Source organism: Sinohyriopsis cumingii, chromosome 2 (assembly GCF_028554795.1).
Source record: "Sinohyriopsis cumingii isolate HCF-2022 chromosome 2, ASM2855479v2, whole genome shotgun sequence".
NCBI lineage: Eukaryota > Metazoa > Mollusca > Bivalvia > Unionida > Unionidae > Sinohyriopsis > Sinohyriopsis cumingii.
This window is the reverse complement of record NC_142962.1, coordinates 103,409,124-103,435,127: the sequence shown is the minus strand read 5'-3', so window position 1 is coordinate 103,435,127 and position 26,004 is coordinate 103,409,124. Positions and strand designations below refer to the sequence as shown.

The 26,004-nt window shown below is 34.2% G+C and overlaps 1 protein-coding gene across 1 annotated transcript in view; it reads right to left on the bottom strand.

Annotated features, from left to right (window-relative positions):
• Positions 1–3,184: 3,184 nt before the first annotated feature.
• The window catches only part of LOC149805513 (major vault protein-like), a 99,594-nt gene continuing 76,774 nt past the window's right edge, over positions 3,185–26,004 (bottom strand). Inside the window, exons 12-13 of the mRNA XM_089950118.1 lie at positions 21,321–21,532; positions 3,185–4,135 (exon numbers count right to left, since the gene is read on the bottom strand). Of these exons, the coding sequence (XP_089806244.1) occupies positions 3,568–4,135; positions 21,321–21,532 (780 nt within the window). The 3' untranslated portion in view covers positions 3,185–3,567. The remainder of the gene's footprint in view (positions 4,136–21,320; positions 21,533–26,004) is intronic.

Sequence of the window (26,004 nt, the reverse complement as noted above, 5' to 3'; positions counted from 1 at the left end):
TTACACTGTCTCCATATGCATCCTCTAAAGTTCATACTTCTTTCAAGGTGAAAACCACACACAGATTCTTTATCAACCCCAATCCCTTTAGGACCGGATTTTCACCACCATGTGCTTTGGCGAATAAACTGATTCAGATTCCTGGTAGGGGTTCCCATGCACTCACTCAATCCCACTCCAATCTGTTCGCTGATGACTCAGAGTCCGGTTGGGGTACTCAATTAGAGCCATAATTCTCCATGGTTCTTGGACTCGGGACAAAATGTCCCTCCACTTCAACATCCTAGAAATGAAAGCAGTATTTCCATCATTGACAGAATAAGGGGCCAAAGTGTTATTGCCTCCTCAGACAAAACATCTCTCACAACATATCTAAGATGTCACAGAAGCACACATCCCCTTCTCTTGCATGTAGGTCTGAAACATCTTCCTCTTGGTAGCCTCTGAGAATTTTGCATACCAAGTATGCCACATTTCATGCAAGATAAACATACTCACGGACGGCCTGTCCAGAACAGACCAAGCCATCCTCACAGAATGATCTCTTCACCACTCAATAATAGCATCCCTGTTCTCCCTCTGGGGAAGACTCCTTGTGGACCTGTTTGTGACCAGGATCAACAATAAATTTTCCTGTCCTGGATCAGAGAGCATGGGTAGTAGATGCATTCAGCTTCGAGTGGGATTGCCTAATCGATTATGCACAAAGAACTTCCACTGATCAGATCATCCTCAATGCCCCATTGTGGCCCTAGCAATCATGGTTCAATGATCTCATAGACCTGTTGATTGACTGACCCAGGTCTCTGCCTCATAGGAGAGATCTCCTGTCCCAACAATGGGGATACCTCATCCACAACAACCTACACATTCTCTACCTTCATGCCTGGCTTGTCTCAAGTGATCTCTCTGCCAGGAAGAGTTTTCGGGCAGAGTTGGCAGTTGCATCAATCAGGCCAGGAGAGCTTCTACATTCAATAACTATGATGCCTGGTGGAGAATCTTTTGTGATCCATAGGTTGGAGGATGATCACCGCATCAGAGGGTTGATCACACCCATTAGGGAGGTAAAGCACTGTAACACATTATGTTTTTGTTTCTCTCTGAGGCCCATTGTTACAGCACAATATCTTGATTGGAGACCCATCAACCTTCTATGGCTGAACCTATCCTTCTTTGGCAAGTACAACTCAATATCTGTTTTTAATCAGTGATGAGAACATCAGCCTACCCACCTGATAAATTCAACTACACAATAGCAGCATGATATATATTTTGTTGCTATCAAAATGTAGTTGGGGGGATTGTAAAACTAATTTTAATTATGCAAAACCTACCTGGCACCTCTACCGAGTGCTCTCTTCCCACCCTGCTCTGATGTCTTGAATAATCATTATTTGTGAAAAGATGAAAAGTAATATCATTTAATTTTTCTTCACTCTGTGGAAGAATGTATTCACACTGAAAGGACAGCGAGTTTTCAGCATGAAAATAGATTAGCTATGCAATATGGGCAATGTTTTTGTACAGTAACTGAAGACAGAACTTGAATTATATATTCAATGAAAAATAAGATTCAAAAAGCTACCAATTCCAATGTTATAACCACTAAAAGTTAAGAGCATGGCGGTATTCATTCTTGATGATATAGATAGGCAAGCTAATGTTGTATTCTCTTGTACACTGTTTTCAAAACAACTATGTTTAGACTTTACTTTTACTCCCTCTAAACTAGAAAGTAAATGTCAAGAAATTATATAAATGCTTTTATTTATTAAATGTACTTGGGTTTCGTTTTTTGTGTACAACGATACCCAAGGGTGATTTATGTATCCACTATAAAGTACAATATTTTCAAACAGTGAGTTCGGTTCAACCTATGCCGCATGTGCAAAGTGCTTTCAATGGGAAAAACCGAATGCTTCCAGCACACAGACAATGTATGACGACTTTGTCTGTGTATAAATGCCTTACCGTAAGATTAAATCTTCACATTACGGAATGTCTTGTCAGTGAGCAGTCTACTTTAAGGACTTGCACATCTTCAGCTGTAGAGCTGACCCAAGTGATCACAGAATGACCAGAGTGACCGGAGCAATCCGAGTTGTCAGAGTGATTGGAGTGTAAACATAATATAGGTCAGATTGCTAGGATTTCAAAATATGAATCCATCATTGATTTAACCAAGGATATTTTAATACTCTCCAACCATCTGTCTCTCCATTACCACATCCAATACTCCACTAGTCGGGAATTCATGAAAATCTGTAGTCATATTGCCCTTGGAGTAACACGAGACTGTAACAAATGTGCAATTCTTGACCCACCCCAGGTCGCTGGGTGGGGGTATGAAAGATCAGATAGACAAAGATTTCAATTACAATGTCATTTTCAAATGTCTTCTAATCAAACTTTATAGATGTGGTCATAGCACCAAGGCACATCATTTAAGTGGCAGAGATTGCATTATGAGTAAGGGTCACTGTCAGGATTTGTGGTTAGCATCAGAAAATTGGGAAGGTATGGAGGTGGGTTGGAATTTATACTGATAAATTTCTTTCCTTTAGAATTTGCAAAATATTTTAGGCTATAGACAATTATCAATACTATTGCATAGATTATTTTTGTTTTATTCATCAGTAACATTAATAAACAGAATACATAACATAATAAGTATATTTTAAAAAACTGAGGTAACAAAACAATTTGACATTGTATACTGAAGAAAACTAACAATTTTATGATTAAATGCACAATAAAAAATAATGTATTTGCTAAGCTGATGCTGCATTTTTTTATGTTTCTTATATTTCCTGTCTTTGCCAAGGAATAAAGATATGCAGAATAAAGTTCTATATGTTTGTAGAACTTAACATTTGTTGATGCAACTAAGGAATTTTATTATTATTAAATACAATTATATATATATATATATATATATATATATATATATATATATATATATATATATATATATATATATATAATCGACAAAAAAATGTATAATATATTCTGCAAGAAATCTTAAATCAAACAGGATAGTATTCATAGTTAGGTCTATATGCATACCACACTACCCAGTAGTGGTGTGACATTAAGTAATACTGATTTACAATCAAACAAATTTAAAATCACCTATATTGGTTGTCTATGGGCACTATTTTCATATAAGACTAACTAGATCTCAGAAGAAAATGATGCCAAATTTAATGATTTTAATCCAAGTAGTTAAGGAGAAATAATGACAACAAATATCCAATAATGGACAGAAAATGAATGCTGGATAATTGCATAAGTTCTTCTAGTCTTTGACCAACAGGACTAAATCTTTATTATGTCATTTTATTATAATGTCTTTTTCATCCCCATATATCTTGTTGAAAGCCTCAACAATGGCCCAAACAAAGTTTTCCAAACTCCCATTATCTGGTCCAATAATATTCCTAAAACAATCTTTTTTTCTACAATCATCATGTTGAAAATTAAATGTCAGCTATTTATACCTACTAAAATGTTCCTTTTAGGTTAATATCAAACTATTTTCATCATAAGTCAAGTTTCTGAGATTTACTCATAATTATGAGGATGTTTAATTGGCATCAATCCCCCAACAAGCCCTGAGGCTGTGTTAAACAGGTTGATTGGATTGTTACCATCTGTGATGAGTGTGGATTTTAGGCCAAGTGCCTGCAACATCTTCACCTGCATCTCAGGTCCAGCACTTGCTATGGCCTGCAATGTGCTGGCTCCAATTGCATCAACTATATTTCTGAACTTCTCAGTCTCAATTTCTGTCATTTCTCTGCTTTTGTTTATTTCAAGCTTGTTCTGCTCTCTGACATAATTCAGTTCTGCCTCTCTTGCTTTTTGTAACCTGTCCAGTTCAGACTCTGCCTCAATTTTCATGGCCTGTGCCTTAAGCTTCGCTTGCTCAACAGCTGCCTCACCCTCAATCCTCGCTGACTCAGCCCGAGACTGTGCTTCTGCTTTGGCTTGACCTGTGCTTTCCACAGCATTGCTAAGGGCCTGCAGCTCCAGCAGACCTTTACGAGCCTTCTCTGCTTCAGCCTCATCACTGATCTTCTGTCGCTCCAAGCGACCTTTAGCTTCTTGTTCCAGTCTTTCAGCCTCATGTCTAAGTGAAACAAATTATTGCATTAGAAAATATGTGCAATTTAGCTAGAGACATGTATAATCGAAATATCTTTCATTTGGGGAACTGATGAGTCAGTAGTAATGCCTCAGTTCAATACAAATGAGACTTGCTGCTCCCATCTTCAATTCAAAATGGGTAACTGTTACAAAACTAATGACAGCCTAATCAATGGTCCGTATGCACATCTGCATAAGATGACCATGATACGTATCAAGTTATAATAACAGAAATAGGTCAATAACTGCATGATTAGTTGAGTTTACAAGATTCTGTCATATAAATGCATCTAGATGTAACTTAAGTGAACAAAAAGAATCGTAAGAATTATCTCTGTTCCAGCATCCCAACTCAATCTCATGATGGAGATAAATCTATAGTAAAAGAAAGAGCACAGCTCTGCCGAAAATATAATACCATGATTTGTCAACAGGAATATCTTCTCATGATGATCATAATCTTAACTAAATATAACAGAAATCCACTAAATACTGCCAGAATTCGCATTCAGAAAATTCTGTCATACAATGTATACCACTTAAACAACAGGGGCAATAACTCTTACCAAAAATGAAACAAGCACAAAAATGTCATAGCAAGTTTCACAGCAATCCATAAAAACCTACAAGATTTTCAAGATGACCATTGTGGCAGCCATTTTGGATGTATGATTGTCACCATTTTGATTATGCACTATGTATCATAATAAGGCCCTATCCCAATAATGACTTTCCATTTTGGTTGAATATCTAGAGTTTTAAGATTGCTGCAAAAGTGGCCATATTGGATATCAGATTAGCACCATTTTCATTGAGGTCCAACTATACATTATAAAATGTATTTTGGTGAAAGCAAAATGCTGACATAAGAAGCAGTGATAACAAGATTATCAAGATGCCCATTGTGGTGGCCATATTGGAGGTCAGTTTAGCACCATTTTCATGTTTGACCAACTTTTTTTTAACACCTCCCTTGTGGAAACAACTATAATTGCACCCAGTTACATACCAATTCCAGTTTGTGCAGTCTGGTACTGAAACCTTTCAAAGATTAACAGCAGGACTCAAAATTACACTAATCCACTATCCCACAGTTAGTCATTTTGCAGACAGATCACCAAAACCCACCCATCACTAATCCAGTTAAGCAGTGAAAATTACTGTTGCTTGCTATTGTTAACAGTTAAGATGTGGACACTAGTTATTTCCTTTAATTGGTTAACTGATCTGTTCATTATATTAACTGCCCCACTAATAGCCTGTTTTGACAAAGTACATTTAATGATTGCAGCACAAATTGACAGATGTTAAACTACTCAAGTATATCAGTGATTAATGTTAAAATAGTCTTTGTTCACATGGAACTAACCTGGTGTATAGCCACTAAACATGATTGTATTACTGATTATAAAAAACTGTATAGGGTAACAAGCTAGTACTGACCTATCAGAAAAGGTAGAGTTAGCCAACTCAACAAAATATCCAGAATTATAATGAACAATATGTTTTAATATTTATATTGTTACTGATAAACATTCAAGCATTGTGTAGTGACTATTGTCAACATATGAAAATATTTGCAAGGTATGCAGTTGCTACTGAAAAAGCAGAAATTATATGATAAGAGAGTGCAATCACAAATATGATCAAGAGAATATGGTTAAAATTAAGTACTAAAAATGCTGGGAAAATGAACAGGAATGGCTGAAATTTATCCCCTGAGAGTCTGATGTTCTGAATATTCTGCAAAAAGTTTTTTTTTAAAAACTAAGAAACTGTAATAGGTACCTCATTTGTGAGTGTTGTTGGTGAAAAACAGATCTGACTGTTTTCAGTTAATGTTATTAAACAAAGATGCTGAATTAGAAACTGAACTAGCTTGTTTTATTTTAGCAGAATCAGTGAAATTTAGGCAAAATCAAAAAAAAATTATTTTGTTAATCCTCAGAGTTAGTCAAAATAAAACCTTGCCTAATTTTGAGCCATGTAATAGCAAACTAAATTATATTTTAATACCTGAAGATCCCTAATATAAAAAACCAACAGGATAAGGATCTGGATTTTTGGGTATTTTTGTTTTTAAAAATACATTACATGTAACCAAAGCCTATATGTGTAACCAGTATGTAACCAGATGCAGGTTTTAGTATTATCCACAATACAGGTATTAAACAAACTCTTTGAGATGACAACACTCACATGAATGCCTATCTTTTTGAATAAAGGGTAACACAGTCTTCATTTTTTAGCAAATTTACATCAACTCAGGATCATATGTGTTACTTATCAAGATTATTTCTGATTACAAGCAAGCTATGCACTTTTGTCCCAACTTACGAATTAGGCTTATGAAGTAACAAGCATGATATTTTGACAACAACGGGGTGCAGCAGTTTTAATATACTGCCATGGTAACAAATTATATAGTAGATAAATTTGTTCATAGCAGATTACTCAAATGCTTTAATAACATTTTTAAAAAACAACTAATATGAAATTTTAAAGCAATTATGGTTCATTGTTCTTCTATGACCAAGTGTCAAACAAAGGAAAACAACATACCACTTAAAGAAAACAATGCACATTTCCTCTGTGGATTGATTTTTTGATTATTATAAGTGACTTAAATAACATGATTAAATATTATTAGAAGTGATTTAAACAATAAGATTAAATATATAATGAAGGAAAATCACATAACCTAAAAACAGTATCATTTAAATATGAAAATATCATAAAGAATAAGTGTTATGAACATCAGTTGACATAGTAACAACAACCATTTCTTAAATTCTTTTAATGATACAAATTAAGACTTGAGTCATTTTCCTTAATAGAAATTATCAATTTATTTTGCTATGTCAATTAGAAATATATTTGTTTTAAAGTACCAGCTTTCAATCATATATTGAAACTCAATATACCATAAAAAATGTCTGTTCTATTCAATTCAAATGAGATATGAATGTTGCATCAACTTTCAAAGACTTGTTAACAGTATAAACTCTATAACTGTAACTTCATATATATGAATGCACATGATAACTGATGGTAATACATTGTGAAAAGTTTCTTTCCATTGAAATAATTCAGCTTAGACTGGCCTTTAATTTGTACACTGCAAGAGGTTGCCATATGTATGCATGACATTCCTACAAATTTACAGATAATGAAGGAAAACTGTATAACTTTAACTTTGAAAATGTTAATTTTGGTGGCCAATACAGTAAACCATCAGGAAAGTAAATGTAAATACACAAAAGTTCACTGACAATTTATAACAAATAGGTTAAAAAGACAAATAAATAAAACAATTGTAATAAACTGCTATCAACACTACTCTTTCTGTACACCTAGCTGCTGGTGGTATGCCTGAAAATACACCAGGGTATACGTGTACATCACATACATCCATACACTGCCAACTTGTTTCTGTTTGACTTTTTGGAGTACTGCATGCAATTACCCATGTGCCAAATCTAGCCTTACAGTGTCAAAAACACAGGCTGTACAGTAGGAACAATGTTTCTTTGTTTGCACTTGGATCAGTTTCCAATCAACATTTGGGCATCATTAATGTGGGAGTCAAGAGAGGTGAACTTCTAAGTTTTCTTCAGGCAAAGATTCATGAGGAAGTGAAAAAAATATTTCCAACATTTCTAGCTAGGTCTTCCAACCAGTTACTTGGAACTAGCATGATTGCTGTAGTCAAAACCAAGCACATGGATGTGGTGATGGTCGACTACTTGTCAATAAGATATCTCAATCCATCCTTTTGTCTATAAAAGGCTATCTCCATTCCAGTTGATGTAGAGCTAGCTGTTGGACAGAAAATGGAGCTGTAAAAAGAAAATTTAGACTTTAGAAAAAAATACTTTAATGTATTTCCACCTGCCATTCTTCTGTGTTGAGTAGCATTTACTCCTGAAGAAACATTTTTGTTGTATGTAAAATCTATCTCCTAAGAATTCAAAAGCCTATCTACTATGTTTACATCTTTACTTCTTGCATAATATCTAATCATAAACTATGTCCTCATATTTGTAGATGAGTCAGTTATGAAACATAAACTGTATGAAATGTATATGATTGTACTTCAATAACATTATTGATATGATTAGCCAATTTCTGTCATCAATTAGCAAGGATTGTATTTTTTTGTTTTACTTTAAGAGTATTGATGTGTTCATGTATATTTAAGTATATCCAAGAATGTCTGAAATTAAGTTGGCCTTGAAAGACAGTCAACTTGAAGAAAAGCCACCCTATTTATCTTGCACTGCAAAGAAAACCTCAAATACAATACCTAATATAACTCGATAATAAATGTGTCTTGTTAACATGTGGAGAAGCTTATCTCTTCAGAAAAAGGAATGCAAATATTATCAACTATATGTGAATATCTAACTGTAAAACAATGTATCAATTATGATAGAACATGTTATTCATTGATTCTGGATTGAAAAACACAATTTATAAAATTATTATTATTCCTTTTAATGTACGGATACTTTACAGATGCACACAAATCATTGTCCTATTGTCTACCAATAATTTTACTAGAAATAAAGCATAATCCCTGAAAATAAACCGAACAAAATTATTAATGATTAATATAAACTGCTGCATATTTTTGCCTGTTCAGGTTATCCACACACACACACACACACACACACACAACATATACAAGTAGAAAAAAGAGATAGGAATGTGCAAATGCAGATATACATAAACATGAAGAAAAAAAATTAAATCTCAACAAATAAACTTGCCAATTTAGAGTCCTTCCTAAAAGTTGAAAGAAAGCTGCCATGCTGGCAGAATAGGCTGCCTCTTCTATGTAGCCTGCTGCAAGAAGTTCTTGGTGAAAAATATGTCCATGTGACATCTCCATTGGAGTCCTTAGTGCTTTTACTACTCTAGATGCCAGAGCTTGACCTCTGTGTTCATCAAATGATTCCCATGAGGATAAGGAGTCCAGTAAAAGCCTGCATTTCATGTGGGCTCATTTCTGTCTATTGCTACTCACTTCCATGCTGCTTGGATGCATAGCTCTTGGTCTGATCTGCTAGTAAGTGGAATAAGTCCTCATCACACAGCAAATAAAAATAATCCAGTAGTATGGCACCTTCCAGGAGAGTTGCTGGTCCATTGGGCTCAATAAACTCTCCATTTACAGCTCGTGACAAAAACTCATCATCAGAACAGCTGGACTTATTGTCCAGGCTGATTGCTCTACCTCTCTCTCTCTTTAGGCTGCTATCTCTCTCATCATGAAGATCATGACATTCTCTATCTCTGCCCTTTCCTAAATCAGTATCTGACACCTGATCTAGCAATGGTGGAATATGGCTAGTGTCTTCACTATCAGTCTGAAACACTCAACTCATTGTCTCTGCATTCCATTAACATTTCTACATTCAAGAAATAGAATGCCTACTTGTGTTAATTACCATAGTTCAATTCACTTGCTACATAAATCAAACTTGTCATTTCTTGTGTAGTCTTGAAAAGACAAGTATAAAAATTACATTATTTAAATATATATGTAAAAGCCTTTAATATGCACATGTATATTGAGCAGGATCAGTGAGACCATGAATAAGTAGAGAAAACATGCTTTTGTGAAAATGAGTTCACTGTGTTTGAAAATTCAATAAGCATCCAGAACTGCAAATATTTTCAACCTCTAAATACTCTAAACTCTGACATTTGCATTGTTGCTTATAAAACATCTCCACTGATATTCATCGATGATGAATTCAGGCATCAGAGTCAATATATAAATAAACTATATTTTTCTTTCCAACTGAGTGCACAGCCAATAAGAAAAATGGCACCACCGATGTGTGCATCTATTTTCACAAATAAGGATTTTCTCAATATGACCACTCACACTTTCCTGCTTCATTACAACAATCCAGATAGGACTGCAAATATATGATGTACTCGTAATAATATTATGCACAGGATAGCTATTACTTGCTTTGCTGCTTTTTCATATTTTCACATAACTTAATCATGTAAGAAGATGACTTTAAGCTTGACTTTACGGCGATTTTTGAATCCCATAACACAACATTGTCGAATCCCATAACACAACATTGTCCTGTAAGTTTCTGATATAAAAGTTCTTAATTTTAAAATAAATCTTTGATAATGTAATATTTAGATTTTGTTGTCCATGAACTGGATATCTTTCTTAATTTATATGCCCAATGAATCATGAAAACAGACTAATGAAGAGGTACTTCCAGACATAGCAATGTCTGCCATTATTAGACCAGCAAGTTTGCTCTTACAGTTTCAGACTGATTTTATGATGAAAATAATACATGAATGTCAGTTAAGAAAACAAATATACTTTGAAACCCTATTATATCATGCTCTATTATAGCAAGAATTTGGATATAACACAATCATGGCCAGGCTCCCAAAATTTCATGTTTTTTCATAAGTACAAACAATAATGTTTAAAAAGTTCATTATCATTTAGGAGAATAGATCGTGTATGAATTCAAATATAATAATAATAATAATAATAATAATAATAATAATAATAATAATAATAATGCTTTATTTATAGAGGGTGACTCATTAGTCAAGGACTATTCTCCCGTGAGGCCCTCTTAAGGAGAGTATAACAATGCACATTAAATGAAGATAGCAATAATTAGTGTTTATTTTAACATGTTTAGTATTAAAATACTAAATTCCATTATCTATTAGAAACATATATGCTCATGATATCTTTTCTTAAATACTCTAATATTTTCAGCAGATTTTACATGTAGTGGAAGCTTATTCCATAGAACTGTACCAGAGTACTGAAAACTCTTTTTAAATTGCTCTGTTCTTGGTTTTGGTATTAGAAGGTTTCCATGTGATATTGATCTCAACTGGTATTGTGTTGAAAAGGCCTGAATAAGTCCTGAAGATACTCTGGTGCAGTTCCATGTAGACATTTATATAAAAGAACTGCCTTGTGAAAATCTATCCTGTCATATATTGTGAACCATTTGAGTTCTGTAAATAATGCTTTTGAGGGATGATCAACAGATGCATCTAAAATTACATGTGCTGCTCGTTTCTGAAGTTTATAAATCCTGTCAAGCTCAGATTTAGCACAGTTTCCCCATACATTAGAACAATAATCCATTGTTGGAAGAATATATGACTTGTAGTATAGACTGCGAGTTTCCATAGGTAAATATTTCTTGATTCTGCTGAGAAGGGCAATTTTGGATGACAGTGTTTTACAAAGCTTATCAATATGGTCATTCCATAATAAATTATTATCTACAGACACACCTACAAACCATTCATGTTTTACATTTTCTAATGGATGATTATTTATTGCAAGAGATAGTTTTGGGTTCCCTGACTTGTGAAGCTTTTGTGATGTCCCCAGAATCATACATTTTGTTTTACCTTCATTAATTACCATCCTATTTTGTTGTGCCCAGTTTTAGACTCTAACAAGGTCTGAGTTTAATCTCATTTGGATAACTTCAGTATCAGAACTAGATGTATACAAGGTTGCATCATCTGCAAACAAATCTGTATTTGTGGATTCATTATTTAATGGTAGATCATTGATATAGATAAGGAAGAGGAGAAGGCCCAAAACTGAGCCTTGAGGGACTCCTGAATGAATAGTGCGAGTTTGAGAGCTAATATTGCCAATGCTTACTTGTTGAGACCTTTGGTTTAGGTATGACCTAAACCAGTTTAAAGAAGGATTGTCAAACCTGTAACAGTTCAACTTTTGCAGCAGAATTTCATGATCAACAAGATCAAAGGCTTTCTTGAAGTCAAGGAAAACAATCCCAGTAATATGTCCATTATCCATTTCCTTCAGCCAAAGATCAATTAATTTGGTAAGTTCTGTTTGGCACCAGTGGTACTTTCTAAATCCTGATTGCGCTTTTTGAAATAGAGAGTATGTTTCAAAAAATTTAAAGACCTGAATGGCTACATGCTTTTCAAATAGTTTTGACAATACAGGTAGAATTGATATTGGTCTGTAATTTCCTGGATCCTCCTTGTCTCCTTTCTTAAAGATAGGTGTAACCTTTGCACATTTCAGTGTTTCTGGAAAATTACCACTCATTATACTTAAATTTATGATATGCATTAGTGACTTTGTTATTACTGGTGCAGCAATTTTAAGAATTCGTGGACCAATACCATCCAATCCAGAGGATTTATTAATATTAACCTTAATTAGCATATTAAAAACATCAGCTTCACTAACATTAGCTACTGAAAAATAATTATCATCAGGAATTTTAGCTCTTATAAATAACAGAAGAGCATCAAGTTCAATTGGAATGTTAGTCTGGTTCTGAATACTGTTACTGGAGATGCTTATGAAGAAATTGTTGAACATTTCCACAATGTCTTGTACAGATGTTGCTATATCATCATTTTGCTTATTTCTAGGGGGAAGACAACTGTTCTTGGGTGGGTTCAGCTCTTTTAGATGCTTCCACAATGTTTTGGTACTCTTACTTTCATTAATAGCATGTTTATAGTAGTTCTCTTTTGCCTCATCTATCAGGTGCTTAGTTTTACTTTTCCACTTTCTATAGCTTTTCATGTCTTTTTTCTTGTGGAAATTATCTCTTAGGTGCCTTGCCTCATTGATCTCAGGGGTAATCCACTTGGGTGTAATTTGGTGTTTAACCCTTTTTGTTTTAACTGGGGCATTCTTGTCTAAGGCTGCATTGAACATCTGATACCATTTGTCCAAGGTAGTGTTGACATCAGCTATAGTGCAGACTGATTGGAAGGGTTTGCAAACTAAATCATTTAAGAACATTTCCTCATCAAACTGTTTGAAGTCCCTGTATTGTATTTCAATCTGTTGGCCATTTTTAGATGATTTCGGAACATGTCTAGTTATACAGACTGGGTAGTGGTCACTCAGTGCATATACTGGCACCTTAATTTCACTTATGTTTTCAGGTTTATTAGTACAGACATGATCAATGATAGTAGCACTTTTATCCGTTACTCTAGTTGGGGTATTGATTAACTGAGTAAAGCTGTAAGTTTCAAAGCTACTTATCCATGTTAATGGTGGAGTTTTCATGTAGTCAATGTTAAAATCACCTAATATGATAATTTCTAAATCTTCCTTTAGTAATGCTCTTTGAATTTGAACCTCAAATCTATCAATCCAATCAGCTGTGGAACTATGTGGCTTGTAAACCGAACATAAGAGTATTGGCTTTGATTGGGCAAGGGTTACTTCGATCAAGATACTCTCTACCCCAATAGTCTCTAGATCAACACGTCTGTTATAACTAATGGAACTGTCTACATAGAGAAGAATACCCCCACCCCCCATGGATTCCCTATCTTTTCTTTCAAAGTTGAACCCCTGTATTTGGAGAGCCAAATCATCAGTATCATCAGAAAGAAAGGTTTCACATAGACCTAGAATACTGACTGATCTAGTTTGCTGTAGTATTAACTTTATCTCATTCAGTTTAGGGAGGACGTGTTGAATATTTAGGTTGATTACATGCAGACCTCTTTTGAGGAGGCCAAAAACATGACAATTTTGATCAGAGGATCTTCAGACAAGGCTATTGCAATGTATTGTTTTTAGACTTGACCGATTTCTTTACATTGCCTTGATTTTATTTACATAAAAATATGAAGAAGATAACATACAAGATCCATCTGTTGTACCATGACCACATGTAGTGGATATTTGAGAATGTTCAATATGAGACTGATTTACATATATACAAGAAGACACTGACATATTAGACACTTGGGGGGCCTCAGAGGGAGAAGTAACTTGAACAGTATCACATAGTTGTTTACATGTTAACAAGCTGCACTTTGTACACAAATCAGATAGTGCCTGAAACCTGTTTATAGAATTATAATTATTACTTTGAAAAGTATATACATATTCTAATGCATTTTGTTGCTGGATATGTGTTGCATAGGCCTGTACATCATAGCCTTCTACCTTTTGGCATGTGCACAACTTTTGCTTATGTCCTAGTTCGTTACAAAGATGGCAACAAATCTGTTTTCCATGCAGACACCGCTGTGTTACATGACCGTGCTCTCCACAATACAAGCAGTTGTCTGACTCATGCCTAACCCCTTTTATAAGTCTTATGTACTGGTCTATATTCCTAAGGATCATGGCAGTACCTCTGTTGGACAAGTGGATTTGGTCTCGCTGGTATAATTATTGGTTCACTCGATTGTCTTTGAAGAAGGTCCAGTATTGCGGAACAAAGAGTATTTGATCTTAGATTTTTTTTAACATTTCAGCTCATAAGTGTTAATCTTATTATTACTGATCACAAACAATAAGCCATTAAGTCTTTTTTTGTTCAAAGTCTTCAAAGCATTCTATGTATAATCGTTATTCCAACAATAGCCAACAGATATTTGCTCATTAACCTGGCACGCAGCCAAGCACCAAACAATGTGGTGGTTGATAAAAGATTCTCACCTGAATTTATAAATCATATAAGTAATTGCTAATCATCAAAGTCTATCTTGCAGCTATATGTTGTTGAAATTAAACATATAAAAACTGAAAGCCACCAACATGTGTGTGTGACTTGGCAGTGTTGTTAAACAATCACCATGCAATCAGTTGACCAGTAAATAGTGTTGTTCACTCACTGTAGATTCATAATAATTTTTGCTGTAGTTGTCCAAACAAACAGATGTCAAAGTGTTGCATGGAATTGTAAAGCTTTATTGTTAAAGAAAAACTTGAACCCCTGGACATCATTAAGTCTGGTGTTAAACAAACATAATTAGCTTGAAATTTAGGTTTTCATGAATCAATCAATCAAGGATGGAAGAGCAGCTGAAAATCAATCAGTTTTTCACAATACAATAAAGCAATGCTGTTCAACCCGTGACCTGATTTTAAATGGCCCACCAGAGCTTGAGCAGCTAGCTATACAGTCATTGCTTTTCAGTTTTCTGCTGCGGCCCTTGGCTTAAAAAAAACTAATTATGTGGCCCATGGTGTCAAAAAGGTTGGACAGCACTGCAATAAAGTATTCTGATTCACAGCAGAGAAATTCTAGCGGTATGAAATTTATACCTACACCATTTATTGACCCAAGGATGTACATGTTCACACATACTGAACCCTAGATGTGCTTCATCTTTCCTTATGTAATTTTGTTATTTGTTTTTGGCATTGAATTCAAACACCTAATGATCTATGACAAAAATTACTAAATATTACTTCTGTGTACATATGATGATGTGCTGCCATTAAGTAAAACAAGTATATTTTCTAACACTATGGAAAATTTTGATTAAATAAAGACAAAAATTTAAAATTAGTCTGATATACACTTGTATATTGACAACTTACATTTGTGTAACACAATCCATAATGAGATAATTACTGTATATGGATATAAAAAATCCATGAATTCGAGTATAGGTCACAAGTCAGAAAATTCTTCTATTAGTCATATCCCATTAGAAAACAAAACATGAAAAAAGAAGTCCTTTTTTATCTATATTCCATTGCCAACAAAAAAACACGTCACTAAATAATGATATCCATTGTCAGTACTAAGTGGATGCATAGCTGTTGTTTACACGCTACATTAGTCTGATAAATCACCCCACCCCCCAAATCTGTATTGATACTGATAAATGATATGTCAATCTGACCTGTTGATAAATGATATGTCAATGTGACCTGTTCATTAAAATGTGCAATTTTGCTGCATGCAAATCTCTTTCTGTAACAAACCTGCATACACTTTAGACACATACTGGTAATTGGTAACAGCCATATCAAGCGTGAAATTCAAAATGGACACAGGACAGATGGTTGTGCTATTCCAGGTGGATTTACAAGTCATCAAACATGATTTGCTCCAGAAATATAATGTACATGTCACCAAAAGAACCCTTCAGCTGACGGTAGCTAGATAGCCATGAGAAATACTAGTAAGTGTATAAAATGTGCACTGATGTATGCAGCCAAATTTGGATGCACATAATTGCAGCTTTTAATGACCAGTGATATCAGCGCCATACCCGAAAATCAGTCACATCACGGGTGAAGGGCTGATTTATTGACCTAATGCTACATGTACATAAACTGGTCTAGATTTTGATCTGTGTGAGAAAACTATTGTCTTGCTTAGGCTATCAAGGGATAAAGCTAATGAAATGTTAATAACATAACAAATTTCACAAACATCTTTGCAAAATATACCACCTTCAAGTAACTTGATGGCCAAATATCCAGTTTCAAAAAGGATTGTTAATTTGTGTTTGTACTACTTTTGTTAGCCATTGTAAGCATAAAGTAAGTTTTCCCCTGCAAAATGGATACTTTAGCAGCACAAAAAAATGTGTTCCAATCACTTTGGAAAATGCAACAATGGATCAGATTCCATTGCTTTTATTCACATTTGGTGCTGAATTCCTTTGATGAAGGGTGCACGTGTTAATGAAATCTCAGCCAAAGGCCAAATTTGAAGGACCAAACAAATGCCTCCTTGTTATTGTAGCAGCAACAACAAATAACTGAAGAACAAAGTATGGCTCAGAACTGGCAGCTGACAGACATAAACAATTAGAAAACAAAAGATTTGTTCAATTTGAGACCTTGATCTTCTGTTGACATATAAGTTTATTTTACATTGACATAAACTGTACCATGACAAATTTGGAAGTCTTCATTCATAAAGGCGATCTATTTGTTGTGGTTCTTCTTTTTTTCCTCTTTGTTAAGCATGGGTATCTTTTAATAAAGCATAATCAAAACAATTGGCTTGTTAAAGGTTGTTTTCATGCATGTTGGAGATTTCAATGTGGCTAGGTGATAATTGTTAATAACATAACTTGTGTGATTTCTTTGACAGGTGTGTTTGGAAATAAAAGGCAGCCACCTGGTTTCATAAATAGTGCACTAGATGTACTGACTATTTAGCACCCACAATCAATGTTTATCATCTGCAAAGAGGTTGATTAACTGTATGTGAAGGAGCAAATGTCTGGCGATCTATGAAGAATACATTAGTTTGAGACTAGATAACAATTAGATTTATGGGGACAGGCACGTATCGAATCGCCATACTGCCATGATCGGTAATGTCTTTTCGAGGGAAGAATTTAATTCTTAATTAAGCATTCGTTTATTTAGCCAATAGAAGACTGGTGGAGACAAAAGTTAACTTTAATTCCATAGTGTAAATGTCAAAATTGAAAGATCGCAGAACACTGTTACTCAAACTACATGGTCAAGTTGACCACGACTTGGGCGCCTGTGGAAAAAGGCGGCAGATATATTTGATTCTGATTGGTTACACTAAATAAGGGGCATGTTTCCCACACTGAATTTCCTAGTATTAATATCGCCACATAGAATATTTTAATTAGTCTAAGCTTTTCTGCAAGAGAACACAATTGTAAACTGTTGTCCAAGAGGATTATTGTTGAGGAAAACCGACAAGCAAATTTGGCAGCAGAAGTGAGGAACATTGAAAGCAAAGGGAGAGAATAGCTTCTGCCACGTATTATTTCTGAGACGTATCCTGTGACGTATTATCTCTGAGACGTATAGTGAGATGTACTTATCCTGAGATCCAGGTATCTGTGAATCTACATGCTACACATAGAGTTGAGGACTGAAAGAGGCAAAATAGAGGGAGTTCAAAGGAACAGCTACATTTGAAGTGGAGTGAACGGAGAAGCAGGTTATGCAATTGTACAAGGCATTGACTTTGATTGTTCACTCGATCCTATGATGAACTAAATCTATCAGTAAAACAGATCAGCTACTTTATTTAATTATTTTTGTGTTCTTTGTAAATTCGGTGAATGTTTTATTTCTAGAAGCAGAGTATATTCCTGATGTAATGAATTCTCACAATTGTTTTATGTAATTGATTAAATTGTTGTTTACATGTACGGGGGCTCGTGTTGGTCAGTTCCATATCTCTGCTCAGATCTCTATCTATTCCACCTATAAGTTTCACCACTTATATTTATTCCACCAACCCACAAACCTCTTGCAAGAAGAGGGGACTTTGTATAAGGTTTCTACAAAGTGGATCATGGGTATGCTGACCCACGGTCCACTTTGTTAAAACCTTACACTGTAGAACAATAATTATGCCTCATCTGTGGTCCATAATGCCCCAGGGATAATGGGTTTGTTTTGTTACATTATGCCAGTGAATTTACAAAATGTACTGACTCTTTCATGCTTTGTTTCATGAGAAAAAGCAGGGTTCATGGTTTCTAATTATAGCCATAAATATCACACCTGTTTGAAGTAGTTCCACGCATAATGATGTCTACACTGACAATCAATCTTATTTTGTTAAATGAATGAATGTAGTCAGAAAAGAAACTCTGATAAATAATTATCCAATACAGCACATTTTGATAAGCAACAACCCTTGGAAAAATAACATGATAAAATATAAATAGGATACCTACCACTATCAAAATTTACTTCAATGTATATACTGGCAGCTATCATCATGAAACTTAATATTGTTAGTACTGATAATATTTCTGATGGATAAGTATATCAAGCATTATGCAACAACTGAGGAGGCACTACCTCGTTCGTGGAGGGACTGTCCCTTGCCAAAATTATCTCCAAAGAGGCCAGTGTTCAAAAATATAATTTCTATAAAATAAATTATAGTTGAACAATGTCCAAATATTACAAGGCATTTAAATATTATTTTTAAAAGAACATTATGGTGTCTGAAAACATACCATGGATTTGATATACAATCTCTATGGTTTCATTACATGTGAATTTCTTGTTTAAGATGGTTTGATTTAAGATGGTAACTGTTCCAGTGAAGCACGAAGTTTTACGACCACTTTTATAACCACAATGCCACTATTTTGGTGCATACGTCAGTTTCTTCAGCTAACTAACTTGGTTGGATAGAGCACAGTTTAGTAACTAATACAATGACATTTTGTGGACCCAATCATTGTGCTATAGTGGGCTTATACTGTATATATATTTAGAAAGTATTTAACTGATTCTCATTTTCAAACACAAATTGTTATTTAATATCAACATTTTAAGTTCTGAAACACAAGTTTGTATGTTTTCTTCATGAAATAATAACTAATGATAACTTGCAGAAATCAGACAGTGAAAGTAAAAGATAGCTTGCTGGGGAACAGGTTCACATGTATTCCTACACTATTACTTCTTTTTAACGGAGCAGTAAGTATTTACATATTACATGTGTGAGAGGCTATCAAAAACTAGAAATGTTTTGAAAACTGACCCAAACACAAAACATAACCGACTAAAAAAAACAAAGGTGACACTACATGCCCCACCAATGGCATGGTGGGGCATTACAAATCTAAAGGGCATACGAAAAGAAACGCAATATTCACAATGGGACCAGACTGTAATGGTCAAAAGACCAAAAGTATACTGGGACTGCCATATAAAATTATCACCCAAACAATACATCCAAGAAGTTCAAGAAAAAGACTCTTGAACTGCATGTAGATGGGTGCACATCTGTAATCAGCTCATTTATTCAGTGGAACCTATCAAGACCAAAAGCTTAATAAACCAAAATCCCCTTGAAACTAAATCATGTTTCTTATTCCAGATATTTCTTTGATACTAATTTATATAAACTGTAACCTTTTAAAATAACATTTATCTACTCTGCAAGTCAAATTAAATTATCAGTCCCATATTTAAACTTTAAACTAAAATAAACTCCATAAAACTAAAACATAACCAGAACACAATGGTGAATCACATTTCAGCAGCTTAAGTAATGAGTAGAACAAAACCTTAATTCAGAAACACATAGAAATGCAATGAAATTCTAATTATCACATCCATTTATAATACAGATTGGCATCTGATGTTTTGTCAAAATGTATTACATGTACCATGTACTTGCATGTGAGAGGAGACTTGATCATATTTCATTTTTTTTGGTGTAAATAGAAAACCTTAATAAATGTTAAAAACACTCAATGCCAACATTTTAATTTGGTCACAATTACACATCAATCTTGACAAGATTTTACCATAATATCTGATGAATACAAATTTAATCTTGTATTTTTTGAAATGATACAAATATCAAATATACCTATCTGACAAAAACATTCAAACACACATGTCCAATAAAAATATGAAATACACGTCTGATAAAAATACGAAATACATGTCTGATGAACAAGTTTATATAATTCATGATCATCAATGAACTGGTCTTGTTCAAGGCTTCATGGGTCCTGAGTGGCCAAGTGTCTAAAGTGCTCACCATTCTGGATCAATGCCATCTCACTACTGTCTGTGTGGGTTCGAGTCTCTGGCTCAGCTACCGTGGTTACGTGAGAAAGCTTGCCAGTAGCTTCTTGTGGGTTGGTGTTTCTTCCTGGGTTTTTCCAGGGTTCTCCCTCCACCAGTTATACTAGAAGCCATGTATCTATCTTGTGCTGAAAAATGGCATTAAACCCTACAACAACAACAAAATCATAGCTTCATAAGCTGAGGTGAATTCACTTTGGTTCAAGTTTGACAGCTTTAGTGATGTCATAGTTGCTGCAAAACACAAATTTTAGTGTTTTGTTTTATTTGTTTGTTTTACAGCACATGAATATTATCTACTGCCAAGGCAACAGGAGTAAAGTGCTTTGCAGGGACACAGTGACAGCAACCTGGGCTGATCCAATGGTAAGATCTGAACCTGCACCAGTTTGGTCAGGAGTACAGCATTCTCACTGCCAAGCCAACATGGCTCCCAGTGTCTTTGCTTTTAAATAATGAAGCATATATAAGATTTTTAGTCCAATTAAAACATAATTATAGCACAATGATGCTAAAGAAAATACTGTTTGTTTGTCTTGTAATTTATTCATCCTATAAATTTTCAAACAACATCATATTAAGAAAAAACATTTATTTACCATCTACTTTTAGGTATATAGAACATCTTCTAACTTAAAAATATTCAAATTTTATATACCAAAGAAATGATAATTCTTTTTAACCTTTGCTCTAATTATTTGTACACTGGAAGAGGTAATTAATAAAAGATTACCCAAAATTACAGACAATACAGTTGATGAATTCCCAGTACAAGAGATTAAATTGTATTCAAAATGATCAATGTCACCATAGTTACCTGGCAGCAGCTTCCTGTGAATTGGTAGTGATCTCGATAGCCAGCTGTACAGATTTCTGCAGGGCATCCCGGGTCCGCTGGTCAACTGGTTCCACAGACTGGATATCAATGCTGGTGATGTTGAGATTATTCTGGGGAAAAAATAATTTGTCATGCACTTTTTTCCTGTCTTCGAGCCCAAACACTGAGGAATGGATAATTCTGGCAGAGTTCTGAAAAAAAGAACATAAAAAATATTAGACTGATAACAAATTAAGGTTTATTTTACATTTACAACAGTTATAAATGAAGCTTTTAGTTTTTTTATTAAAAAAACATTTACATCCAAAACATTCAAGAAATCAAATGTGAAAGGTTTCAAACAAATTTTGGCTCAGAATTGTGCAGATTTTGTTCATAATAACCTGGCCACTGTATATATAAACAAATACACATATACAAACACACTTACATACTGCATAATAATAGTATTTAAATTTAAATGTGATCACTTGTTCCAAAATTTACTATTTTGCTTTCAAATATATATTTCAAAATATAAAAATAAATTCACTAACTTAAAAAAGGCCCACATGGGCTTGAAAATGATCACCTGGGAAACAGCTGCCTAAGAGTCAATATATATAAAAGCACTTGTTCATGAAATCTGAGTCAGTAGGATATACTTCCTGTTGAAAGGGGTATGCACTGTAAGAGTAATTTATGGCCCATTATCAAATCCAGAAGAAACGTATGTAGACAAAATATGCCACTCTCTCTTCCTTCAATATGTATTTGATTTTTTATCCAAGAGCACTTTTAATAAAGGAACTTGGCAATTAAATTGCCTATGGTTTTTATCTATGTTGTGGAACCTATATTTGTGGATTATAAATATGTATCTTAAAAAGATCCATTCATGCCTATTGCCAAAAATTATATATCCTAAATTATGCATTTGAACACAATATGCATAACAATGATTGCACATGATTGTCATATTCTTGCCAGAATCACACAAGAGAAAGGGTAGTTTTTTGTATTTGTTGATCATTTTTTTTTATAAAAATGAAGTGAATGTACTTACTGTACATTAATAATGGGCTGAATGTTGATACTGTTTATAGAGATGAAGTAAATATGTTCAAAATGTCAGTGACAAATGCCATTTTATTTATGATTCATTTTGGGGAAAAACTTATGGTAGTTTACATTATTAATAATCCTGACAAAAATATTCTTTCTGATATTGACTGATAATAAAATTGATATATTTCTATCAATTTGATAAAGACAGAGAGAGTACAAGTACAATAGCTGTAAACTATACAGCGTGAGGCACTAAAGCATGGTTTTTATTACTTCACAAACTGAAGATATCAGCTTTTGATACATTTATTGTCAATACAATCAGTGAACTGGCACTAGTTTCTTATTACAAATTAAATGGGTTTCTAGAATGGATTGTAAAAAAAAAAAATTTACCATAAAGACAGACTAATACAAATATGTTTGTCCCAGAGCTCGATGCCTCCCCTACCCATGTTATCACTGACATTTTTACTATGTCATACCCAATTAGAAATCAAAATGTTGTTTTTGTAGAAAATAGTGCATTCGTGTCCCAGGAATACTGAAATTTTAATTTCAAGGACTTTTAAATCAAGTATGATGCATTATAAATATGCAGATATACACCATAGCATTTTATCGCTATGAAGTCTGTATTCCCGAACCTTTGTACTTCAAATAAGCTAGGTTATATGACAATGCAATTCAAGCTGACATAGCAACTTGTTTCTTCTAGTAAGCATGTAAACATAGAACTAAACTTTGAAAAGATATACACCAGTTATGTATTATTGTTTGAGCAATTTTAAACAGAATTATTAGCATAATCTGTGGTGTGAAAAATGCCCAAAATGTTTCTTGTATGCATCAATAAGGAGTTCATGCATAAGTAGAATTTACATACATTCACAAGTCTGAATACCCAGTTAAGAGGACAGGTGAGTGCACACACACACACAGACACACACAGTCCAGGGACACCTTAAAAGGTGTTGTTCACTCAAGGATAAGGAGATTTTTCCACCAGTAGTGAGGCTCACAATCAAAATATTTCTTTATAATCTGATTTGAAAAAATGGAATAGCTATGGTAATCCATCGTGCCAGATTTTGACAATCCACAAGAACATATACAACAAAAATATGTGCATTTTAAGTTATAACATAAAAGAAGATGGGTAGATGACATTCAACATCCAGCAACTGAACACTGGCAAAGATAAGAAAGATGGACCCCAAATGGCTCTGTCCCATCAAGTTTCTTTTCTACTGGGGTGTCCTAGTCACCCCCGTCCCTGACCAGTTACGTTGCTATATAATAACTCATCAGAGGAAATAATATGGGTTGATTCATTTGTTCAACTGATCACTTTGTTAAGTCAGTGTGAGGTTTATATACCCCTTTGTTGCCTTTGTTGCTGGTGATGCCAATGCAGCTGGTATAGCTACTTGTAAAGTCATGTATCTAGTATTGTCTTGACTTACAGCTGTAGCATCTGGGTTCCAAATAAACCATTGTCCACAGTAGCCAGGTTTAGGATACACAGAGAAATATGATTGAAAGAGGGATATAAATAAAGAAATGATTAGCAAACTCTTACGATTTTTTATTTTGATTTATAGAAACTTAGTTCTATCACATTAATTTCTGTAATGCAAAACATAATACTGCCATGCTGTTGTATTAGACAAAGAGCACTTTAATTTATGATGAGATTGATCTTAATTTCTTTAAAAGATTTTTTCGCTGTCACTGTAAGTTATTCTGCTACCAAATTGTGTGATCTTGACACGTCATGCTAAAGATTGGCAATGTTTTAAATTTGGCATCGCAGCACACATATTGGTAATTCATTTTACTGTGTAGTAGTTGCATTGCAGAGTGATTACATCATAATTTGTGACACAATCCGAAGCTGGGGCAGCATTTTGAGGGTAGTAATTTCCTCAAATAAGTGGAATATTCAAGTATAATGACTATGGGGCTGAAACATCTTAGTCTGCATGGGAGGGAAAATAATAATAAATTAAGTTAAAAATGCCTGTATTTCCATTTAGAACAAGATGTTGATCCCTACCAGCTACAGAGTATGGACTGGTATATCCAATAAAGTTCTCCATCTTTCCTAAAAATAGTGCTACTGGAGAGCCCTAGATCAGATTTAATAATCAGATTTAATAATCTCTATTGTCTGATATTTAACACAATCTATGTTCTTTTCCACCAAATACTGGACCAAAATATTTTTTATTTCTTGCTTTGCTAAAGAAGCATTTGCCTCAGAGAGATCATACTGTATGGCTAGCTGGAGTAATTCATCATTTTTCAAGGTGTCTAACCTTTCCTTGGCAGGATTTAAAATAAAGTTCACCATTTTTAAGGACACTGTGAAAACTTGTTGGTTTCACTATTGATTTCTGAAATATGTGAAATACCTTGCACTTAGAAAATTCTGAACAAAGACAAATTTAATTAAAAAAACAAAGTTTTCTGAAATTTTTTAAAGAAATTCATATTCCGGATGAACTCTTCTGTTACATCTATACGATCTTAAACTAAGTAACAGAAAAGAGCAAAAACCAACATGTTTTGTACAATTCAAAAAATAATTTCTTTCCCTGGAATACAAAGTGAAAATTTAAGAACAACTTATAGTATTGTGAATTAAATCCCAAACAGTCCTAAAATTTCTATCACAAGTCCAAATGTAAAACATTCCAACTGAATTCCAGTGGGAATCCAATTAAATTACAATATTGAATCTCTTGATATGCATGTTGTCTTGAATGTGGTTATCTGCCAATGGCCTGAAGTGTGATGATGTGCTTAGTCATTTGATAGATCACAATATAATCCAAAAATCTTGTCTGAATTCACTATAATTCCAAATTAATGTTGCAATCCAAGAATACTACTGATGAGCACTTCGTATTTCCAGTGAATAATAATCTGAATTAAGATGCTAATGCAAGAATGTGTGTGTGTGTGTGTGTGTATTATTAGGATTTTTAACATAGCTTTAGCAATTTTTCAGTCATATCGCTACCAAGTCTGCAGTGTGGCAGTTTAAAGTGATGTCTAGCACTGGGGCATCAATTGCTGCCAACATGTAGCATGATGTCCCACCCAGTCACATTATCCTGACACCAGACCGACCAGTCCTAACACTAACCTCTTAATGCTGAGCGCCTAGCGAGACAGCTGTTAATACCATTTTTGTAAGTGTTTGGTATGACTCAGCCGGGGTTTGAACCCACGACCTTCCGCTTCCGAGGCGGACGCTCTAACCAGTAAGCCACTGGAGCGGTCAATGCAAGAATGAGTACGTTTGTAAGTAAACAACATTATATAAGAAGCTAAGACACAAAAACAGAACCAGAATTAGGGTAAAAAGTTAATTTCTAGAACATTCTAAGTTGACAACAAGACAAGGTTTTTTACAAAAATTATAGCAAAAGAACATGACAAACATCAAGCACAACAGGTTTTTCCATGGTGAAATTCCAATGTCCTAGACTCAAATTAAGATAAATATGTTAACTTCCATTAATAATCTCCTAATATGTAATCTATTTAATCTATTCTCATAGAGAAATATTAGCTATGTGTTTATGTTTACAAAATCAATGGCCCT